The sequence below is a fragment of the Magallana gigas genome, chromosome 8 (assembly GCF_963853765.1).
Source record: "Magallana gigas chromosome 8, xbMagGiga1.1, whole genome shotgun sequence".
Taxonomy (NCBI): domain Eukaryota; kingdom Metazoa; phylum Mollusca; class Bivalvia; order Ostreida; family Ostreidae; genus Magallana; species Magallana gigas.
Window position 1 is genome coordinate 22,387,217 of NC_088860.1, and position 20,971 is coordinate 22,408,187.

Sequence of the window (20,971 nt, forward strand, 5' to 3'; positions counted from 1 at the left end):
GATTGTTTACATGCAACGAATGTTATTGATTTTAAAGTGATTCCATTGGAACTTTGTCTTCGCCGATTCAAACTGAATACAGAAGGATGCAGAAAAAGGAAATCAGAAGAGGTAGAATAAAGTGTACCGTGTTTGCTCCAAACTCTGAAAATAAAGTACGAAATATAAAGGCATTAACATGTACATTACATACTTACATATTAAAACGGGATACTGTAGAATCATTGGTGTTCGTGGGGGACTAATGTTCGTGGCTTCCGTAAGGACCCTTGCCCACGAATTTACATCTACACGAGCGTAACTTACAAGCATTTGTTCATTTTTAAAGTAAAATTATCCCGATTTCTCTACCAACGAAATAACGTCCTCACAAACCAGGAAAAGTTTGGCTACCCACGAATAAAAATAATTCTACAGTATATACAATATGAATAGGTATTGATTTACAACAGAAAAGCTTTTCGTATTATATTTTTACCTGGAGCATGGCTACATGAGGTCGTATTGGCCAGACAGCTTGCCCACGTGACTGATTCGTCACTTCCGTCATCACAGTCATCTTGACAGTCGCACTTCATGGTCATTGCAACACAGGACATAGCGCCGGACTGACAGGAAAACCATCCCGTGGGGCAGGTCTGTCAAATACAACGTTTACCATTATGATCACTGATGGTTTTACACTATGTTCATGAATTCATTTCAAAGAATCCTTCGAAATCCACAATACACACCGTCTTCTTATTATAGAAATTGCAGGTTATTTTAATTAAAGAAATAAGAAGAAGAAGAATACAAGTGAATGAGGGTACCGATACATCAATAAAGTTGATACATGTATTACAATATCTAGATCTTCTGTTCATATTGACAATCATTTTTACACGTACTGTACATTCCTTCCATTTCATTTATTAAACAATGCTCAATCGCATTCTTAAAATCAATTTAACTTAAAAATTTTAAATTTGATCCTCAAGATACGCTATACAAATATTTATGATGGAGTTCTAATTTTAATATAATGCTTGTATTACATTTCACTAATTGTCTAGCATATAGTACAGACACGGATAAACAAGTCTAGAGTTATTTATATAGAACACACCTGAACGTATGTTCCAGGAGCGACAGTAGGGCAATCCGTGGGGTTACATGTCTGGAAGTCTGAGGGGTCCCCTGCACACCCCTTACCCCCGTTACTGGGGACTGGGTTATTACAGTCCCTGTTACGGGCTCTCACCCCCGAACCACAGGTCTTGGTACAGGGGCTCCAGATACTCCAAGAATTCCAATTTCCGTCCTCTATTTAAAATAATTCAAAACAGATTTTTATTGAAACTGAATACCTTTTCAACATTTAGCAGATAATGAATCGATTCTCTTTGAATATACATGTATCTAATCTTTTTTTCAACTGAAAATTGACAAAGACTTTGAATACCGTTAAAAAATGTAATAAAAATACTAAAATCCTACTAGCACAAGTCCCTGTGCATGATTGGGATTCACTGGCATCTCCACTGCAAGTCTTTCCTCCATATTGAGGGCTCGGGTTCGTACAAGTGCGCGAGCGATTTGATTGACTGCTTCCACAGATGTAAAAACAGCTGCTAAACTGTGACCATGCAGTCCAATCCCCATCAACTAAAAGCAACAGCGATGAATTAACAAAAAGATCATGGAAAACATAAAGCACAATTTTCAGGAATTTCTTTTTGATTAACATAGTATCTGATTCCTATATCAAAGTCACGTGGTTACTTACTTGGACAGTTCTGAGTATTACATGCCTGGGACGCAGTACTATTACCGGAACAGGTGCTGCCTCCATTAGCTGGGGCTGGATCGGTACAGGTTCGGGTTCGGCTTTGGGTCCCCGACCCACAAGTTACCGAGCAGGAAGTCCAGGAACCCCAAAGCGCCCAGTTACCGTTTACTATAGCAATGATGAGAGAAATTTTAGTGCTATTTACCGTTTTGCAAGATCATTGTTGTATGAATTGGATCCGAAGTAGATATACGTTTGTAACATGTTCATTTGATCACACGTCTGGTATGAAGATTTCAATACAATACACTTTACTAAAATATTATTTTTAAATATGTACATACACAAAATTGAGGTAGATACATATTCTAATTATTTTTGTCCTGTGTACATGTATGATCGTTCGTTGGGGGATAATGGTGAGGGGAAGAGTGGTTTTAAGTCATTTATTGTACCAAAACTTTAGCATTTCTGTTTGCAGTCATACTGTCTTCTCACAAATGTTTATTTAAAAATAAAATTTGGCTTGGTCACTTCCATCGACGCCATCCGAAATAAAAGATCTGATAACAATTATTATACTTATATCTCCTTTCTTTGGATTTCCAGCCACCATACAGGACGAACTAGTGTATTTGGAAAATGCCCACGAGTAGAGCTGTTATTAATCCAACAAGAATAATATCCCTCAAAGCGAGGTACTTCCTCTTTTATAACGAAATTAGCAATAACACGTGAAAACTTCCAAAGTAACAACGTGGTAAAACTCTACAAATACTTACACCGACACCCGGCAGAAGGCGAACATGTTGTATCAGTCTCCACATCCGATCCTGCGCAATTCTTTCCGTCATACTGTGGAGCCGGGTTGTCGCACATGCGTCTGCGCGTGCGCGATCCTCCACCTCCTGCACATGCGCAAGGGCCCCATCTTTCCCATGCAGTCCACACTCCGTCAACTGTGTTGAATATGAATGAATGTAAGAGGCCAAAGAAAAACATATATACGTTTCCAGTCGTCTAAGAATTTTGATAGGTTAGATAGGTAAAGGCTGGTAAATTTCTCCTTTTTCTTCTTTTGTGGATTTTTTTTTATCATTTCTTACCTTATTTTGTACGAGTGGGAGTATTGGTTTAAATATATTTTTATTTGTGTTTTGGTCTTTTTTTTGGTTTTCTGTTTTAAGTTTTAATAAATTTATAAAATGAACAAGCAGTACAAGAAAATTGAATGAAAGAAATTGGATAAGATTTTTCGGCAACAGAGTCAATTTTAAAACTATTTCCTCATTGATAAAAAGATTGGGTTGGCAGGTTATTGAACAAATGAAACAAACATAATTTTGTTTGCTTTTAGTTTTATATTGAGAAAAGCATACTTGGATAAGGTTTGGCGCAGTCTTCATCTGCAACCCCGTCACCATCATCATCTAAAAGTGTAAAAAATAATCAAAGATCAGTAAAAAATGATTTTAGTTTAAAAATCATATACCTCGTTAACACCTTGACTCAAGAAAAATATGTCATTGCCGTATTTGATAACGGTACTGAATTTACATCTATAGTTTCATGAGATTTTGTTCAAGAATAACCAATTTTGTAACCAGCTCATTTAATTTCTTTTTTTATGTGTTAAGTCTCAGACCAACTACCTACGAAATTCTAAGTGCAAGATTACCACACGGTACTAATTTTCTGTACGAAAGCCGAATAGGGCCACATAAAAAAATATTTTTATCTCGTAATTACGAGAAAAGATCTCGTTATTACGAGTTAATTATCTCGTTATTACGAGAAAAGATCTCGTTATTACGAGTTAATTATCTCGTTATTACGAGAAAAGATCTCGTTATAACGAGAAAAGATCTCGTTATTTTTAGATAATTATCTCGTTATGACGAGAAAAGATCTCGTTATTACGAGATAATTTTCTCGTTATTACGAGTCTCTCTTTTTTCTTAATTACGATATCTTTTCTCGTAATAGCGAGATAATTATCTCGTAATACCGAGATCTTTTCTCGTAATAACGAGATCTTTTCTCGTAATTACGAGATCTTTTCTCGTAATAACGAGATAATTAACTCGTTATAACGAGATTATTAACTCGTAATAGCGAGATTTTTTTCTCGTAATTACGAGATAAAAATATTTTTTTAAGTGGCCCTATTCGTCTTTCGTAATTCTGTTATTGAGGAAGGGAAGGAAAAACATGTTTCATTACTTTATTATTACTTCATTACATTTATTATTGGCATTCATGCCGTATACCGCAAATATTCTTCAGTTTCTCATTGTTTTAATTAATTGCAGGTACTTCTGAACATTTTACCGGCGTAATTATTCGCTAAAGTGCAGAGTTCTTCGTCTATCTTCCCATCGCAGTCGTTGTCTATTCCATCTCCAACGGCCATTGTAGAAACAGTACACGGCTGAAAGAAAAGCACATGCTTGTGTTTTTCAAAACATGGCCAAAATTTCAAAAATATCAATTATCAACAATTATCAAAATTGAAAATTTCAGATTGACCTGACGAATAATTTGCCCCCCCCCCCCCCGCCTCCTTAAATTAAACCTACTGTATTAATCGAGGCCATTCTCATTCCTGTTGGAAATCCGTAAGATTCGTAGCTCGCTCGTCCATACAAGGCGCCCAGAAACACGACATTGGGGGAAGTGTGCCGGATTTCGTGCGTGCCCTCGGGCAAGGAAATAAAGCCGCCCACATACTGCCCGCCGGGATAGTTGTTATAAGTGGGCGAGACAGAGGCGCCGTTGACTCGAATCCCTGTTTTTTCCGATGCTTTCACCACAAACATGAAATAGTTAGTGAAAGACCCTGCCGACTTTTTCGGTGTTGTGAACACGTAGTCAGAAGCATACTGTTCAATCGGTGGAATGATAATCATGGCCGGGTCAGCGACTGTGCAGGACGAGCAGGCTTGGCTTTTGGAGAACTGCATCACGTATATCGGCTTTGTTGCAGTGATGAGAGAATAGAACTTAGAACTGTACTCTTTCTGGATCCAAGTACCAGCGACAGACAATACAAAAGTCTCTGTAAAAGACTGACCATTGTTCAGGCCGACTACGGACACCGTTGTGTTGTAATCGCTGGCCACAAACCGAAAGTAGTCCCCAATGGTTCGACCTGGAATGGGCACCGTTGCAAAAGACTTCCCCCATTTATCTACCGGCACGTGATGTTCGACAATGTGATCCCTTGACCCTGTGGCGATTTTGGTGAGAACGTTGCCACTAAAGACGGAAATGGCTTTGTTCGCTGTAATTTTGGAACCCGTCATGTCTCCCGGGGCCTGAATTTGCCATGTCTGGTACGAGTGTAGAGTAGAAGAAATCTTGTCGTTCTGGTAGTAATTTTGACCGCTGTAAGTGACGTTTAACCCGGAGTTTGGACCAAACTGCACCGTTACTGTCGTACTGTCATAAATACCGACCACCAGTAATTCCGTTTTATAGGTGGAAGGCCAGTACGTTACAATGTAATACGTCGTACTCAAAACGTCGACCGGAAGTGCCAGGAAGCCATCGTTTGAGTTTGCCTCCTTGTTCAAACCATAGACTACGATTTCATCAGAACCTGTGACGAGGATTCCTTTGCTACTTTTTCCGGATCCCGCCATTCTCAGGCTGTTGCTGACGAATACCTGCTTTACAGTTCCAGCAGCCACGGTAAATGATTGGCTGATGGAAGGACTCGTCCATTTTGGTGACGTCACAGACACAGTGACCGTACCGGCTTTGTACGTTGTTACAAATATTTCTAGATTGTAGCTGGTGGCATAATTTTCCATAAACCCGATGACAAATTTGGTACCTCGGTTGTCGGGTGCACCTACAATACACACAAAGTATTACCTTTGTTTTAATGTATCGGTCCTTTGCGTGTTTCAGGTTCCTCATATACTAATTATATCAGTTTGCTTTTTTCTAAAAACTGGTTGAATGAGGTGTAGCCAAGCTTACTTTTTTGTTGAGCGCGGTTAAAAAGAAGTGTTAAAACAATATATCTAAAGATCGGCTCCTGATGATATATAAACAATCAAGATCCCAAGGCTGTCGGCACGTTGGAAAAATCTCTTCAATACCTGTTAACAGTACGACATTATCCACCCTACAGCTCATGTATTTTAGTCTAAATAATTGAGTGAAGATGCCAATGACACTTCATTTAGGGGAAAACCGGGATCAGCTAGAGGTAATGAACCCAATAATGGGGCTTTTATGATCAAATGAGAGTTTGTTTTTAACTCTATTGACAAGTCTTTAATTTACTACATAGAGTCGGTGCATTAAAGAGTATTTCTCGTAATAAAAATAAAAATTTGAAATCGGGGTGCAAATTATCAAGCAGTTCACAAGTTTAAACCTACTGCAATAAACTATTCAATATGTCAAAAGTTCACACACTTTGGAGATTACTCCGCCGGTTAAAATTTGATACTTGAACAATGAGTTCTAAATCATTGACCTACCTAATAAACTTGGATTAATAAATCTCTTATTTCTAGACAAGCAGAATTATGACATATTTATTATTATATCTATGTATTTGTTATAAATTCTATGAATCGCGAGTGCCTCTTTAAATCAAAAATGTGTAATAAAGATGAAACACGATTTTAGCATCAACGACACGGTAAAATGAGTGAATACCCCCTCTCCCTGAGGGATGCATGTACTGAAAGTGTTTATTTATTCTTTATTAAAAAATTCATCTACTTTTGGTTTATAACTTATAAAGTAAAGACATGGAACACATGAATTACGTATGAACATGATGAACCTGACCAGATATACGGCACCTACAACTTCATGATAAAAACTTAAATTTAATTCGGCTTCAATTTCTATTCCATCATTCTACATGGCCTCCAATGACAATCTTCCCTTAGTTCATATCCTTGTCATTCTGTCTCTTTTTTTTTGTTCTTTGCCAAATCTGTCAAATTTAACGGTATATCTATCTTTCTCGTCGTCGCCATTGTTGTTGTGATAGACTGAGCGTGGTATCACGTGACCGATTTAAGGCGGGGTTTATTCAAATGCCTGATTTATTATCGACTCCATAATAATAATAATTTTTTCAAATTTATTTTTATATCTTTTTAACCCGAATGATATAATCTGCGTAATTTATTGTGAAGATAAATCTTTATATAACTTATTTAAATAAATAAATCAATCAAATATTTCTTAGCATAAAAAAATGCGCCACATACATGTATATACCTTTAAGATACAAATTTTATCGTGTTTTTTGCGTTATTTTGATTGATTGGAAGCGAGCTTTTAAAAACTTTTCTTTCACGGATTAAATGCATAATGATTTGAAAACAAATACTTTTTTATAATAGACAAGTACTTAAATAAAAACAAGTTACTATATCTTCTTTAATTAATTCTTTGAATAGAGTGAGAGAGAGAGAGATAGAATGAAAGAGAGAGCCTTTAAAGCTATACACGCTATAATTTGCGTCAATTTTGAATGACAGTGAAAACGCATGTGTTTGTCTACTTATAAAAGTTATCCTTAATCTGTAAATTACAAGGGTGAATTCCATCTCGTTACAAAGATATAGATTTTTAATTGTTTATTTTCCTGTCAGGAAAATATACCTTTTCATGAATATTGATGAAGGAAGAGCAAACCGACCTCATTGCGCATGTCTGCGGAGAACTAGGTGGTCGTTATTGTTTGCCTAATTAAATATCCAACTTGATTTTTAATATGCTTAACAGTTGTTAATTTGAAATACATACATGTATATAATGAGTAAAATACGCTTGCCATTCACGATACCCTTACTTCTGCATTAACACTTATAGGATCTATAAATAGCACACATGGGAAAAACACAGGTCTACGTCATTTTTTTAAAGGAAGTATTCATATCTACTCACAGGCTTGTATTTTTTTCTTTTGTTTGTACTCGTATATCGGACAAATTTATGCTTTACTGAAAATATCCTTTCCTTTGTGAAACTATCACAATTATGAAGATGTTGACCCTTCACCAGTTTTGGTATGATAGGCTAAATTTAGCTGTCGATATCACGTGATAGATTGATATTCACGAGGAGGCATTACTTTCCTGGCAGGAAAATAAATATTTTTTATTGTTTAATATTTGATATATTTGTTACGTGATCGAATTGAGCATTATAATTAACAGAATAAAGGTAACTTTTATCAGTAATCGAACACATACATTTTCCCCTTTATTCAAAATTGACGCAAATTATAGCGTGTATAGCTTTAAAAACAAGAGAAAACGATAGCTTGTTCAGAGAGATATAAAGGGATATATTATTTGGTAGAAAATAAATAGGGGGCTATGCGATACATTAAAGATGGGGGTGGTGAGTGGAACGACGCTAGCTGCCAGAAGATCCCCTCACCTAGTACCAGCATGCAGACAGACGCCACACCAACGATCCAATGAAGCATCACTGACCGGCCTCTTTTCTACAAACAGACGATTTAAAACATTATATACATGTATATAAACAGAACCAACAGTCACGTTTAACCCTACAATTTTTCACTGTGCCGTATTTAATAGAAACGCTTTCATTTACGACAAATATGGTTCTCTTGTTTGTTTTGGTGTAGAGGACGAGCTATACTGACACCAAAATAAATCGAATAATATTTAGCTCTACCTCTATATATATATATATATATATATATATATATATATATATATATATATATATATATATATATATATATATATATATATAATAGATGGTCACTATGTTTAACATTCAGTTTGCTGCGATCAAAAGAGTTTTAAGATATTTGTAAAATATTCTATCAATATCTAAAACGTGGGTTAATTTGTCTTTCTGTGTAAAAATGAAAGAACTTTATGTATTTTTCTACGATTGATAAACAAGTTCTACAACTTTAATTAATATATTTCTTTGTCTTTGGCAAGAATGTTAGCGCGCGGGGGGGGGGGGGGGGGGGGTCATCGTCTTTATCAAATACAAACTTGTACTTGAAAAAAAGGATTAAAAAATCCATTTAAAATCAATAAGCAGAAAAATTAAAATAGACCCTTTCACGATAACTGGGGGTACAGCTCTCCTGGTATTAGTTTCTTTGCCGAAGTTTTATGACGCAAAATTCAATCAGGTGATCTTTCTGCACTTGTTAAATGCAGTTTATACTATGTATTCTGGCATTCAATTTTAATCATACAATGAGATTATAAACAAATCTTTTAGCGGCATTTCAAAATCAGAAAATAAAATTGAAAGCATGGAATGATGGTGTAATTTTAAGACCTGTCATTAATAAGTGAATTTTAAGCTAAAATTTTAGTTTAAGCGGGATTCGAACTCAAGACTTACAGATTCTCAGTGCGGTTGAGTGGACCCTCTAACCCACTGCGCTACGCTATTAGATGACAATTTTGGGAAAGTAACTATTTATAGAATTACATTTGATTTTATCGTTTATTTCGATAAATAGTACGTCACAACATGGATATGTCCCATACCACCTTACAGCAAACTACATTGAAGCGTTTAATAGGCACTTCCTCCAGAAAAATTTCTACGTAATGTTTTGACTGACCTTTGTCCAATCAAATCGTAGCTTGGCGGAGTCAAGACATTGCCGCTCGTGACTTGAATGAGAGAGAGAGAGAGAAGAGAGAGAGAGCGAGATCGAGGAAGTGAGTTGAGTAAATTATAAGTGGTACCGATGAATGATAATCATTAGTTATAAACTTGCAAACAAATTAATTAAGGTCTGTATATAAAAATTACATGTATATCCTATATTGGTATAACTTTAAAGCGTTTTAAAGAACGATTGTGAAAATTTCTTTGGCCGCGCGAAGTCGAAAACATGTACATGGATAAGAATGACGTAGCTAACCAACTAAATTTCCTAGCATGGAGTCCGAGGATACGGACATTAAATATTTTGAAATGCGAACGAATGATCACTTATGAACATGATGAATTTAGATGTAGTGTAAAGGAAAGGCAACGCAGGCGGATGCTTATTGGAAAAGTAAAACAATGGCGGACAAATTCGTACTAAGGTAAAGAATGTTTCACACTGAGTAACCATGAAGAAAGTTTTTATACAAAGATATACTAGACCGTGATTTGTCACTTGATAGGATAACTATTGTTGGTAGATAGTTCGCTCATTTGCGTCATCTATAATTTACTCCATTCACCAGTTAACTCTCTCTCTCTCTATCTCTCAAATTAAGTCACGAGCGGTTATGTCTCAACTCCGCCTTCTACGATCTGATTGGACAAAGGTCAGTCAAAACATTACGTAGAAAGTGCCTATTAAACGCTTCAATGTAGTTTGTTGTAAGTCTGCATTGTATACAACGATGCCAAGCTTAGGACAATATTATAAGCATACATGTACTAACGACAGAAAAATGATTTTTTTTTAGAAAAAAAATTCTGCAACAAAATATTTTCTTAACTTATTTCATTTTCTATAATGGAGTTTTTATTTAACTGAATATTCACTTTATAAGACGAATAATATTTTGATGAATTTACATCTACCAAGCATTATTCCCTCTATTTCTTACAGAAACTTATAGTTAATTAATAGCTCTATAGAAACAGCCAGACTGAAATCTACACGCCCCGTTTATCGATTGCTTGAAATCTTCTACCGCTGAAACTGACAAGAAACTGACAGGATTGAAATTGACACGCATAGGCCTGTTTATCGATTGGTCGAATCCTACAGCGACCTAAGAAAAATCAAGGACAGCACGAAATACTAGTAACCATGATGATGTCTGACTCAAAGTCTCACATGAAACGATTTTGCTGTTTCTTTTAGCTATCGTACTTATGTACATTAACAGTAATTTAGTGAATTTTACTTACTTTTCATAACCAGTTTATTAATTTGCTAAAAAAAATGTTAATATAAACAATAAAATGCTTTCTTTGATGATCAATGCGGGTTATGAAGGTAGCGATCATTGTTTTTTTCTGCATATCCCGAATGAATCACCAAAGAACGCATTTTATTGTTTAAATGATACAGGACCTGTGGGTATGAAGGTAGCGACATTGCAGAAAGAAAGATACAAATCAGTACACTAGATAGAACCATTTTAACAAGAGCTTGGACTTGAGGTAGTTGTGTCAAACAGCAATGTGACGTAGGCCTGTCTATTTCATTGCTGGTCACTCAGGCATGGCTCTTTGAAATTAACAAGATTCGTCTGGCTTTCGAGCTAAGACTATACACAATCAATGTATATTTCACTTGAAGCAAGCGTCATTTTTAACTTGTTTTGACGAAAGAAAAAGATAGTTACACCCTCCCGAAAGTCCAAGGTCTTGTTAAAACGGTTTTAAAAGAAATAGCAAAGTCGTTTTATATAGGAATCGGAGTCTGACATCATCTTGATTATTGCAATTGGTTGCTGAAAGTTTCGACCGATAGATAAACTGACTAGAACTGGGTTGTGTAGATTTCAGTCCTCTCGGTTTCTATAAGGCTGTTAATTAGAACCATTTTAACAAGAGCTTGGACTTTGGGTAGTTGTGTCAAACAGCGTGACGTAGGCCTGTCTGTTTCCATGCTGGCCACACAGCAACTGCTCTTTGAAATCAACAAGATTTGTCAGGCGTTTAAGGCTAATGTTTACTCAAGAGTTTAAGTTCTCAAATTCGGATTGTTATAAAGTTAAATGTTATGAGTAAAATTTGTTTTAAACAAACAAAGCATTTATGAAATGAATTATTATTGACAAAACATTCGATATTTTTACTTTAATATGGAATTAAGCTCAAACAAAAATAGACTTTTAGCCAAACAGAAGAAATTCGGACTAAATTTTGCAAATTTTGTTACTCTAATATAAAAAGTTAAGATTTTATATATAAGTCTATATAATTTTTCATATTTTCTGTTGTTTTTTACTCACTTATTCATTAAAATTATTGTATGGCACTTATTGCAAAAATATTGAAAAATGCTTAAAACGATAAAAAGATTCCATTTCTCAAAATTTTGATCATTGACCTCATATAAATTTTATGCCGACAAAATAAGGTCAATATAAGTAGTGCAATACTATAAATGTTTTTGCATGATCATCATTAATTTTTTGTAAAATTGGATTAAATTAGGATAGGGATTTGAAAACTGATAGAGGAAATTCGGACTGAAATATTTTTTAAAATTGTTGCTGAAATATTAATGCTTATACCTATTTAGTGCCACTACCATTCATAAACTGTAATTCATTTTTTAAAGTGTTTTATTTTTTGTAATTTTTTTTTACAATTTCAATAATAGTGTAAATTTTTTAAGGATTTTTCTGAATTTTTCAAAAAATATTCAATGGCCATTAACTCAAAAAGTAGGTCATTAACCTACTTTTATGAAAGTGAAAAATAACATTACAATCAGAGGTCTATAACATACAATAGATGGTTTTTCATTTTCTGAATTTGGCAATAATGTAATAAAAAAAATAGTTCATCCTTCTTTAAAAAAATCGACAATATTTCCCTCTCAGGCGAAGTGTTCTTTTTTTTTTTAAACGGACCAAAAGTACGTATGTTTCATAATAATGCTTCACATCTTATTAAACGTTTCAAGCAGTCTTATCAAATAACGTCTGGCAACCCTCCTTCTTGAGTGGGAATTAGCTTTCTTATTGATAATGTGCATACCAGACAAAATGCCGTGTTATTGAATATATAAGTTTGAGGTTTATTGTATTCGTAATTTTGGATTTGAATGGAACAACTTAAATTATCCATCGTAATTTTAGTTAAGGATATCCAAAGTTACGAAGTATTTTTTCTGTTGAGTTAGAAATTGAATAAAGGAATTTCTGAATTTAAAAATCATTTTCTTAATTATTTCTATCCTTGAATTTTCTGTCCCCATTTTAAAACAAACTCAACTCCAATTCATCACATTTTTTTTACTCTATTGAAGTATTTCCATATTTTCCATTTAATAATTTTTTTTGTGTCTTTTTTTTTTTAATTCTTTATAAACTCAAAACAAACCAATTTCATTTGTTTTGCTTTCTAATGTTTGTATTTGGCTATAGATTTACTTTAAAAATAAAATTTTTTAAGAATCTGGAAATGCTGTGATAGTCCGATCTATTTCACATTAAGGTGGAATAAGACATCATCACAACATGACTGACCTCTGATCGAAACGACGTTCGTTTTATCGACAGTAATGTGTAACTTACTACATAGCCGAGTGGATAAAGTGTCGGGCTTGTGATCCGTACATCTCGAATCCAGCAGGGACATTTGTTGTTATACTTAGTGAATTGTAATTTTTAGATATTCATTTTTTCATCCCCAAACTACAAAATTTTCGCTTATTTAACATATGTACAGTCTATTTATCATCATAATAAAAAAAATACTGTTAATTTGAGTGACTTTTCCCAGGAGTGTTATTCCACCTTAACACATTTCTATGCAATATACTAGTAACTGTCGTATATTGAAATTGCATTAGATAAACATTATCAAATAATTTAGAATTTTTATATGACATTTCATTTTTCTTCCCTCTGGTTCAAAATGAATAAAAAAATGAATGTGTATCGGGAACGTATTGAACAAATTTTGACCTACCTACTACTCTGTACCAAACACGCTCGATTGTCAGAAACTTTAACAAAATTAGATTTTGATCGATATAATGAAACTTGGCAAAGGTTTTTAAAAGATTAATTCCGTTTTTGAATTTTAATCTATTGACACGATCAGTAATATGCATGTGCATAAGACGGGGATTGATCTAAATCCCCCTGACCCAGTGAACATTGGTCTTTATAAGAACAGCCAACAAATAAAATCAAAGTACTGAAGTACTGACGGGAGTTGATTTTATCGATTATCATTTATTTTAATATCAACTTATCTTGCGTGGCAATTAGTTTCTAGTCTGTATTTAAATTACGCACTTTTTTATAATATGAATTTTAATTAGACTTTTCAGGCAAGAATTTAGAGAAACCCCATATGAATCATGTTGTGTAATATTTAAAGACAGATTTCAAACTATGTATTAGTAATCGAAACAATTCTAAAAATTGTATATTTAAGGTCTTCCGTTTCCAACGGAAGACCTTTCTATTATTGTGCGGGTTAAGATTATTCTTTTTTTTCTTTTTTTTTTTTCTTCCTAGACGCGAACTTTGAGGCTTCATATCGTGCTCATTTCTGAACAGTTTTTGCTCAAATTTTCAGGGCTAATGGACTTTACAAAACACTATCTTCATCAATTCATAAAAGTTAGAATTCCCTTTCCGTTAATGAGTTATTCCCTTTTAAAAAATTTTAGGGCCTTTGGTTTCCAGACAAAGGCTCCGAGACTATGATAGCAGGGAATGGGAATCCAACGAATTTGAATAACAAAGACATTGAAGTTGTATACATCGGTTTTTGTTTTTGGATTACGTTCCTTATTAAGGAAAAGGTAGGGGGTCAAAAAACCGGATTCCAAAAACTGCAAAAATTCAGACATATTTTCCTTTATATCTTTTTAACGAAAAATATTTTGTTAAGACATGTAGAATAAAATTTGTGCAGAATATCAAGGGCTTTCATTTGACACCAATAAAAAAGGGCTGGCCCCTAAAATTGAGGGCCGATAGCCCCTAAAAGTTTTTGCTTAATAACTCAAAAACTGTTAGGATTTTGATATGGATGTCGCTGGAAAAGTTGTATGTTGGGATCTCATAAAGGTCGTAACAATATTATTTTGTAAGTGATTTGTGTAGTATGAGTGTAAAAAGCTTTACATGTTGACATGTACCTGTTTTCATTTGACAAGTTAACGAAAGTCTCTGTGCGTACAACTGGCATAAAGTTGCCCCAGAAAGTATGCTGGTTTATACAGGAGGCATTAATTTATAAGAATTTTTGTTGTTGTTGGAGTACATGCTTTTTTTAGGAGTTTAAGTCATTGTTGTTAAGTTCTTATAGTGCACTATCATTAAAAACGGCAATTGGAAAACAAAACATTCTTTTTCTTTTCTATTTAACCACACAATATGGAGTTAAAAAACTCTATGCATTAAGTTGTATTTATTAACTCCATGCATTTAAAATCTACCTTGAATCAGAGCTGTGTGTGTGTACCATTACGTAAGCTCTCCCTCGCCCGCGGCCGAGAAAATCGGTCACCATGCTCGCGGCTGTAGCGGTCAGCGGTTATCTAATACACGAGAGCTGTGTCTCTCAAATACATGTATGAGTTTATTTAGCCGCGAACTCGATAATTGGTTTCGTTTTGATTACACATAATTTTTTTTATGGATTAAACGATTGGGTGTCAATTAGGAAATCGTTCAGTTAATTAATAAAAGCAATGTCATTCTCAATCTAAAGCAATAATAGACACAGGTCAATTGTGGGTTTTAAGTTTAAAATAAATAACTTCTATTTGATAGAGTATGGTCATTATACTGCAAACTTTTCAAATCTTCCTGGGTTCTGATCTGTGCCTGTCTGTGCGTTGTACATGTACCTTTACGTAATATATCCTTCGCCAACGGCCGATGAGATCAGCCACGGCTGCACTACATGTACCTAGCAGTAATTAAGCGGGTATTTAATACACAAGATTCTCACACCGCGACGCACACTTACATGCATATGAACGTGTTTGAGTTACTATAGCCGTAAAAACAGGAACTGTTTTAATTTAATCCTATAAAAATTTGTCCATCTTGTATTTATTCAATTGAACATTTGAGTGTAAATGAATATTAATGAGCGATATTACTCCAAATCGTACACATCGTACATGTAAGACATAAATTAATGGTTAGTTTGTTTATGTAAAATATTTTAGAAACTGCACAAATAATGTTTTAAATCATCCCCCCCCCACCACCACCACACACACACAAATAGTAAACCTTTAAATGATGATCATCCCTCGCACATGGCTGAGGAGAACCGGCGCGAGTGGACAAGTAATCCGGGGTCGGTTCGTGTTCTTCTACATGTACATTATCGCGCGTTCATGTTTCATACTTTGCACGGACACAACTATATTTTATTCTGTTTTCAACTATTATATTCGTTTAAGATGAAAAGATAAATTCATTGAACTTGTACAGTTGATTAAGCATTGATTTATAGATAGCATACAAGGTAGTTTAAAAATCAAATTATAACCAAAGTTCCATGTAACATGTTTGCAGTAGGTGCTACCACGATAAAAAATGTCCTGAATTGAGGCATTCGATGATTTTTTTTAAAAAAAATTCACATGAATTTTAAACAACTTTATATTAGATTCTATCGGTCACATATTAATCACTTCTGTAGTTTTTCTACATGGTCGTTCGTTTCTTTGTAGAAGCGAACTCATTACTGCCCCCTCCCGCCCCCCTGACAGGAGCTTGCGCTGGACTTTTTTTAATTGTCAAAACGATATCAAGATCTATCGAAAATCATTTTTGGTGGCTTCTTCTCATGTGTAACATTTTGTTTCACTTTCCCACCCGTTTGTTTATTCGGTCAGTCTGTGTAAATTCAATCGCCACATGCGACCGAGAATCTTGTGTCGCTTCAGCGCACACAGCTCGGAACATATATAGCCCCAGGTCATCATTTGTTATATAATTGAGTAACTGTTGGAATGGTGCTTTTACATGAAATAATAAATAATAAAATCATCCAGAAAAAAAGTTACCGTAACTCAATAGTCAATACCGAAAATAAAATCCGTATGATTGCTAACTGAAATCGGTTTTCAGTATTCGGCGGGATTTGATTTTTCTGCTAACATTAGTATTTTTATTGGTTTCAGAGATTACGATGTAAAAACACAAACAGTAAATACACCTGATATTATTTACATTGATAATGTTGAAAAATATTTAAAATAAAATTAATCACATTCGTAAGATAAAAATGTTCTACGAACAACCGATTATTTTTTTTCCTATGTCGTAACATTCGCACGTAAATAAGTATGTTCTGAACATATATATACATGAACCCAGAAAAAATTCAAATGATTACACAAAAAAGAAAGTTGTAATTAGTATTTCGGAATTTTTTTCTGAAAGTAATTTCACATTGTATTGAAAAGAACAAGAAATAAAAATGATTTAAATTTTTGACTCAATATTCGTATATATTACCGGCGCTTCGTACATGTGTAACGGCGTACAGTGTATAGATTATTATAATCTGTTCGAATCAAGTACCATGCGTAAAGATTCCCATAATAATTACTAGTAATTGCATGACTGTGTACATTGTAGGCAAATCCCTGTGTGTTAATTACTTCTAAGACTCTTTGTTTTCCATTAATAGTGGTTTAAATAATTTTCAGATAATTAATAAAATTTTTGTCATTTGAATTGTATGCTTCATCAAATACTGATTCCGATTACCTTGAAGTCATTAATTTTCCATTGGCTATTGACAAAAAAAGAGACGCTTGACCATCCAATGAAAACAAATACACAGAGGTTGATTGACAGGTTCAGCCAGGTGCAGGAGACACCCGATGTCCGAGGTTATGCGTGCTGCTTGTATAAAGTCGAATGGTCTCAGTAAGAGTTATCGATGTAAATAAATAAAAAAAATATATGCTTATCAAAACATGATCGTTTAAGTTACAGCGAAGTACATTGAAGCGTTTAATAGGGGTTTACTCCAGAAAAGTTTCTACCTAATGTTTTCACTGACCTTTGTCCAATCAGATCGTAGCTGGGCGGAGTTAAGACATTGCCGCTCGTGACTTGAATGAGAGAAAGAAAAGAGAGAGAGAGATGAATAAATTATAAGTGGTGCCGATAAAGGAATAATCATTAGTTATAAACTTGCAAACAAATTAATTAAGGTCTGTATATAAAAATTACATGTATATCCTATATTGTATTACTTTAAAGCGTTTTAAAGAACGATTGTGAAAATTTCTTTGGCCGCGCGCCGTCGACAACATGCACATGGATAAGAATGACGTAGCTTATATTCAACTAAATTTACTATCATGGAGTCCGAGAATACGGACATTAAATATTTTAAAATGCGAACGAATAATCACTTGTGAACATGATGAATTTAGATGTAGTGTAAAGGAAAGGCTACGAAGGCGGATGCTTAGTGGAAAAGTAAAACGTCTTAGGTAAAGAATGTTTCAAACTGAGTAACCATGAAAGTTTTTATACAAAGTAAATTTACAGCTTATGTTTAATTCCAGGAAGATTCGCCAAACTTTGATTTAATTATTAACGGTAATACTTGTAATAAAAACAGTTTCTTAAATATTCGTACAGTCTTCGATGTTTGACATTACCTTATCCTATTACTGATCTATATATAGACATCGTTGTTTCCTGGTTAAAGAATTTCAAAACACTTCAAAGTTTCATAAATTTATAAGATATACTATGTCCCGAGTTTTTTCTTCCACCACTTTTTGCTTGATATTTCAATAATAGTAAATACCTTTGTGCTCAAACTACGTTCATCCACTTATATGAAAAATGTCCAGATTATATGTGTTGAAACGCCCCCTCTACCGCTTCAGGTTTCAATACACATCCCAATATTGAAAGTCTACGGGGATTTTGCATTGAATCAGCCATTAATAAGCCCGGATGATAACGTTTAAAAATTGCGCGAGGTAACCCGAGTACTTCCGAATGGAGAAAAGATGTAAACTTTTCCCATTATAAATCTCCGTAAGAAAATTGTTTTCGTTCCTGTGAAATTTTATGAGTGAAAATTGTTCAATGAAGATATCTTGGATATATTCCCTTTCATCAATTGAAAGTAAATTGAAGTGTCAGTGAGTTCCGAATGAAATCTGATGAATGTTTCACGCGGTTCTCGCACGCTTTGCCCGTTCGGTTTTTAAATCAAAGTACTGATGTACTGACGAGAGTTGATTTTATCCAATATTATTTATTTTAAAATCAACGATATGCTAGTTTGCTTGGCAAGTAGTTTATAATCTGCATTTGAATTATGCACATTTTTATAATATGAATTCTCTGACTTTTCCTACTAGAATTTCGAGAAAACCTCTAATGAATCATGTTGTGTAATATTTTAAAATAGAATTGATTTCATCAAACTATGTTTTGATATTCCAGATATTTCAAAAATTGTATGGATCCAACCAATAATGAACTCTAGTCTCGTTCAACCAGATACTTGGCTGTCTCCGTTAATCTCCGACAAGTAAGAGATACCAGGTCACGTGATAGCTTGATGATGCGACCTCTAAATATAGACTGACTCCCTACTTGCCGGAGATGTAAGGAGACAGCCGATGGTTGAACGAGTCTATATATTGAACTCTGGCGTAGGAATACATACGACTAAAAAAAACTTCAAATTGTTCGTACCATTTAAAATCTGATTATTTCCAAGGTATTTATAAAAAAGTTTCCTTTAAAAAAATGCTTCATTATTTTCAAGAACTAAGTCTTGTCAGCGGCGATGATTTGTGCTTAGGTGCAAACACAGTTTCAGTTTCGGTATGCTAGAGTAACTGCATAGGAGAGTTGATTAAAATCAACTCCGAAAAAACACAATTTCTCACATGAATCATGAGTACATGTAACAATGCTTGCTACCCTCTGAAAATTTAACTCGCCATTAAACATCTCATTTTTTAAAGAATGTTTGAAACGATTACATAAACTGTGTTCGACAGATAGTTTTCCTAAAACATTTTCTTTCTTTCTTTTTCAAAACACGTTTTATATACAGGCTTTCAATCACAACACATTTTTATAACAAAAGCAGAACTGAAAGTTTAGTCATTATAAATTATTGACACCATATACACATACATTTTCAACTCGCAGCAACAACGGAAGACCTACTCGTGGCTTTGCCACGAGCTCTGCTCTAGTTACATTTACTTTCTTTCCCCTATCAAATTGCATTGATTTATTTGAGTGATATTTACGTATAACACAGATAAGAAGACCCAATCACTTAATCTGATGCGAATGAATGCAGTTCTCGAAGAACATGACCGACTCTCCTCGCGACTTCAAGCCAGATCACGACCTGATATTATTCTTACGCTGATTAATATTTCTTGATGTTAACATATTTTACAGTAAAATGAATTCAATTGATTAATTTCTTAGTATACCAAAAGTAAATTCGTCAAGTTACATAATGAAAAATAAAATTCTCTTATAAGTTATCAAATCTCTTTGCACTATTTTTGTCAGCATGATTCGGCTGTTCCAATGGCTCTTCCGTTAATTGCACATTACTCGTTGAATAAGCAAGAGATTTTTAAAAATAAATCATGTTTTTGGAAAGATAATAAATGTTAAAAAACGTAAATATAAGCATTGAATCGTTATTTTTTTAAAGATGTGGTCTCATAACTGCAACGGTGTGTGCAAACAAATTTTCATAACGCGCCAGCGTGCGTTATTTAATTTGTTTGCACACACCGTTGCAGTTATGAGTCCACATCTTTCAAAAAATAATGATTCAATGCTTAAATGGATCCAAGCACTAATATTTACATCTCCCCAGTATTATTCCCTCTATTTCTTACGGAAACTTATACACTGTAGTTAATTCATAGCTCTATAGAAACAGCTAGACTGAAATCTACACGCCCCATTTATCGATTGGTCGAAATCTACAGCGGCTGAAACTGACAAGAAAATGACAGGACAGATATCGACACGTCACGTTTATCGATTGGTCCAGACCTAGGAAAAATCACAGACTGCACGAAATAATCACGACGATGTCAGACTCTCAGTCTCACAGGAGACAATTTGGCTGTTTCTTTTAGTTAACTTACTTACGTACATCAACAGTAATTTAGTGAATTTTACTTGCTTTTCCTAATCAATTTATCGATTAGCTTAAAGAAAGATGTTAATATAAACAATAAAATGTTTTCTTTGATGATTCATTCGGGTTATGAAGGTAGTGATCATCGCAGAAAAAATTTACATAACCCGCTAACGCGGGTTATGTATTTTTTCTACAATGTCACTACCTTCACATCCCGAATGAATCACCAAAGAAAGCATTTTATTGTTTAATTGATATTGAACTCCAGTCTCGTTCAACCAGACGCTCAGCTGTCTCCGTTAATCTCCGACAAGCATTTACGGAGACAACCGAGCTTTTGGTTGAACGAGCCTATATTAGACTCTGACG

General features: G+C 34.3%; 1 protein-coding gene across 1 annotated transcript; it reads right to left on the reverse strand.

Moving 5' to 3' along the window:
- Positions 1 to 5: 5 nt before the first annotated feature.
- LOC105322023 (uncharacterized) lies at positions 6 to 13,469 on the reverse strand. Its single transcript, XM_034472321.2, has 11 exons — positions 13,421 to 13,469; positions 8,195 to 8,261; positions 4,351 to 5,627; positions 4,103 to 4,202; positions 3,151 to 3,201; positions 2,554 to 2,730; positions 1,769 to 1,939; positions 1,480 to 1,647; positions 1,109 to 1,305; positions 479 to 638; positions 6 to 144 (listed from the first exon to the last, which is right to left on the reverse strand). The coding sequence occupies exons 2-11, from the start codon at positions 8,241 to 8,243 to the stop codon at positions 68 to 70; spliced, it is 2,427 nt and encodes an 808-aa protein (XP_034328212.2). The 5' UTR covers positions 8,244 to 8,261; positions 13,421 to 13,469; the 3' UTR covers positions 6 to 67.
- Between the last annotated feature and the right edge of the window lie 7,502 nt (positions 13,470 to 20,971).